Consider the following 3,475-nt stretch of genomic DNA (forward strand, 5'->3'; position numbering starts at 1 on the left):
TCATGGAAACATGCCATGCCGATGAACACTATTGGAGCTTGAATTGTTCGACGTATGGGGGATTTATTTCATGGGACCATTCCCTCCCTCGAATGGTAAACATTACATTTTATTAGCCGTTGATTATGTCTCCAAGTGGGTAAAGGCAGTGGCATGCGCTGCAAATGATGCGGCGGTAGTCTCCCAGTTCCTGAAGAAACATATTTTCACTCATTTTGGCACTCCCCATGCCATCATAAGTGATGAAGGGTCCCACTTTATCAACCATAAAATCAAGGAGTTTCTGTGCAAATACAACATCATCCACAAAGTGGCCACCGCATACCATCCACAAACGAATGGTCAGGCCGAGGTGTCCAATTGGGAGATTAGGCTGATACTCGCGAAGGTAGTAAGGCCTTCACGAAAAGATTGGTCAACGAAGCTCGACGATGCGTTGTGGGCATACCAGACTGCATTTAAAACACCCATAGGTATGTCCCCATATGCGGTTGTATTTGGTAAGGCGTGTCATTTGCCTCTGGAGCTGGAATATAAGGCACTGTGGGCGGTAAAGAAGCTGAACTTTGATATGAAGAAAGCAGGAGAAGCGCGAAAAATGCAACTGGTCGAGCTAGAAGAATGGAGGATTATCACATATGAAAATGCGAAGATTTACAAAGACCGCACCAAGTGTTGGCATGACAAACACATATGTGGCAAAAACATCCAAGTCGGCCAGGGGGTCTTACTCTTCAACTCACGTTTGCGGCTTTTCCTGGGAAAACTAAAGTCACATTGGTCCGAACCATTCATTGTTAGACAAGTATTTTCGCATGGCGCGGTTGAATTATCAAATGATGACGGAACCAACATATTCAAAGTTAATGGGCAGTGAGTAAAGGCATATCATGAAGAAGGCTAGCATCATCGAGTCGAGTCCGTGGAACTAAAAGAACTTTGAATAAATAAGGAAGTAGGTGGTCCTTGCGTTATCAGACGTTCGCAATCCATCAGGAACACAAGTTTTGGGAAGCATGGAATCTTCAACTTTTCTCTACTATTCTAAATTTTCATTACACTATCTCTTTTCAGTTTTATCTGTTCTTATTCTACAAAAAAAAAAAAAAAAAGAAAAGAAAAGCACGATCGTTGAGTGCGTTGTTGGAAGCCGATAGGAAATTTGACTTTGATGATAATTATCGCAACGCATTCATGATTTTAAAGAATGCACTGACGATTGTGCCCGTTTTGATTGCGCCAGATTGGACACTTCCCTTTGAAATAATGTGCGATGCAAGCGGGTATGCGATGAGAGCAGTGGTAGCACAGAAGAGAAAAACAATACTGCATCCCATCGCATATGCAAGTAAGACTTTAAACCCTGCTCAGACTAACTACACCACCACAGAGAAAGAGTTGTTTGCGCTAATATTTGCATTAGAGAAATTCAGAGCGTATCTTCTTGGAACAAAAGTACTCACCATACTTACCACTTGGCGAAAAAATATCTAATGATGAAAAAGGATGTGAAGTCGAGGCTGATTAGATGGGTTCTCCTCCTCCTAAAATTCGATATGGAAATAATTGACCACAAGGGGACGGAGAACCAAGTAGCGGATCATTTATCCAGATTGAAAAATCCTGAGGTTGACCGCAATGAGTCAGAGGTGAGTGCAGAGTTCCCAGATGAGCAGCTATTTCAGATTGAAGAATTTCCACGGTACGCAGACATAGTCAACTATCTGGTTTGTGAGCAATTTCCCGAAGAGTATTCCTACCACCAAAAGAAGAGGCTTAAACATGAATGCAAATATTATTACTGGAATGAGCCGAATCTGTACGAGAGGGGGTCAGACCAGATTATGCGACTATATGTACTAGAGGCTGCTCATCAACTCATATTATCGCAATGTCATGATTCACCATATGGTGGACACTTTGGAGGGCAGCGCACCGTAGCAAAAGTCTTATAAAGTGGGTTCTATTGGCCAACATTATTTAAGGATGCTAGAGACTATGCAATGAAGTGTGACTAGTGCCAATGCACAGGTAACCTTTCATGGAAACATGCAATACCCATGAACATCATTCTAGAACTAAAGTTGTTCGACGTCTGGGGCATTGATTTCATGGTTCCATTCCCACCTTCGAATGGTCACAAGTATATTCTGTTAGCCTTCGACTACGTGTCCAAGTGGGTAGAAGCAATACCATGCACGGCAAGTGATGCGGTAGTAGTCTCCAAATCCTGAAGAAAAATATTTCCATGCGTTTTGGCACTCCACGTGCCATAAGAAGTGACGAAGACTCCCACTTTATCAATTACTCTGTTAAAAATTTTCTGCTGAAATATAATATCCTCCACAAAGTGGCCACCGCATACCAGACGAATGGTCAAGCTGAAGTGTCCAACCAAGAAATTAAGTTGATATTGGAGAAGGTGGTAAAGCCTTCACGAAAAGATTGGACAACAAAGTTGGACGATGCGTTGTGGACATACCGAACTACCTATAAAACACCGATAAGCATGTCTTTATATGCGTTGGTATTTGGTAAAGCATGTCATTTGCCATGGAGCTGGAGCACAAAACGCTGTGGGTGGTGAAGAAACTTAACTTTGACTTAAAAGCAGCAGGGGAAGCAAGAAAGCTACAACTGGTCGAGCTTGATGAGTGGAGAACGCAAGCTTATGAAAATGCCAAAATATACAAAGAACGAGCAAAATGTTGGCATGACAGCCGGCTATGTGGTAAAAATCTCCATGTCAGACAAAAAGTCTTACTCTTCAATTCATGGCTACGACTCTTTCCTGGCAAGTTAAAGTCGCGCTGGTCTGGACCCTTTATAATTAAAGAAATATTCCAGCATGGTGCAGTTGAGCTGATTACTAAGGACGGGACCCGAACATTTAAGGTTAATGGGCAACGAGTCAAGGCATATTGTAGGGGTGATTTTCAGTGAGAAAAGACCTTTGTAGACTTGAGAAGCACGGAATAAAGGAAAATGGAGTGGCCCCTACGCTGGCATGCAACATCATCTGGGGCGCAAGTCTTCTAGAGTATCCTTTTGCTTACTTATGATTCATGAACTCTCATTACTGCGATGTTTCAATTATCATTTATCTATCTGCATTTTACTTTACATTTACAAAAAAAGAAAAAAAAAAAAAAAAAAGAGAAAAATTTTGTTAACTTCTTTTTATTATTATTTGACCCTTTCAATGTTTTCTTTGCAAACGATCAAGGTACACGATTGCGGAGGCATTACACGAAGACGCAACTACTTTATTTCGTCACCACATTGCAAAGAAAGAAGATCGCCATAAAGCAGGATGCGTCAACAGACAATGCGGGCGACAGCGCAAATTTGGGGGTTGTATTTTTCCTTCACTTTATTCCAAATTCTGCACTATCGCATTGCATTTTAATTTTGAAAATTTTATCACCGCATCATCTTTGGTTACCGCAATCATTTAGCATTTATCCATTTAGCA

At 41.5% G+C, this 3,475-nt stretch overlaps 1 protein-coding gene across 1 annotated transcript; it reads left to right on the forward strand.

The window, feature by feature from the left end:
- The first annotated feature begins 2,553 nt into the window (after positions 1-2,553).
- Positions 2,554-2,943, forward strand: LOC150034441 (uncharacterized). Its single transcript, XM_090316734.1, has one exon. It carries the CDS (start codon positions 2,554-2,556, stop codon positions 2,941-2,943), a length of 390 nt encoding a protein of 129 aa, XP_090172860.1.
- Positions 2,944-3,475: the final 532 nt, after the last annotated feature.

This window comes from Benincasa hispida, chromosome 8 (genome assembly GCF_027475165.1).
Source record: "Benincasa hispida cultivar pf3 chromosome 8, pf3_genome.v1.1, whole genome shotgun sequence".
Classification (NCBI taxonomy): Eukaryota; Viridiplantae; Streptophyta; class Magnoliopsida; order Cucurbitales; family Cucurbitaceae; genus Benincasa; species Benincasa hispida.

Bases quoted from the DNA above. Each gene is read 5' to 3' on its own strand.
- LOC150034441 (XM_090316734.1), top strand. From the start codon at position 2,554: ATGGAGCTGGAGCACAAAACGCTGTGGGTGGTGAAGAAACTTAACTTT.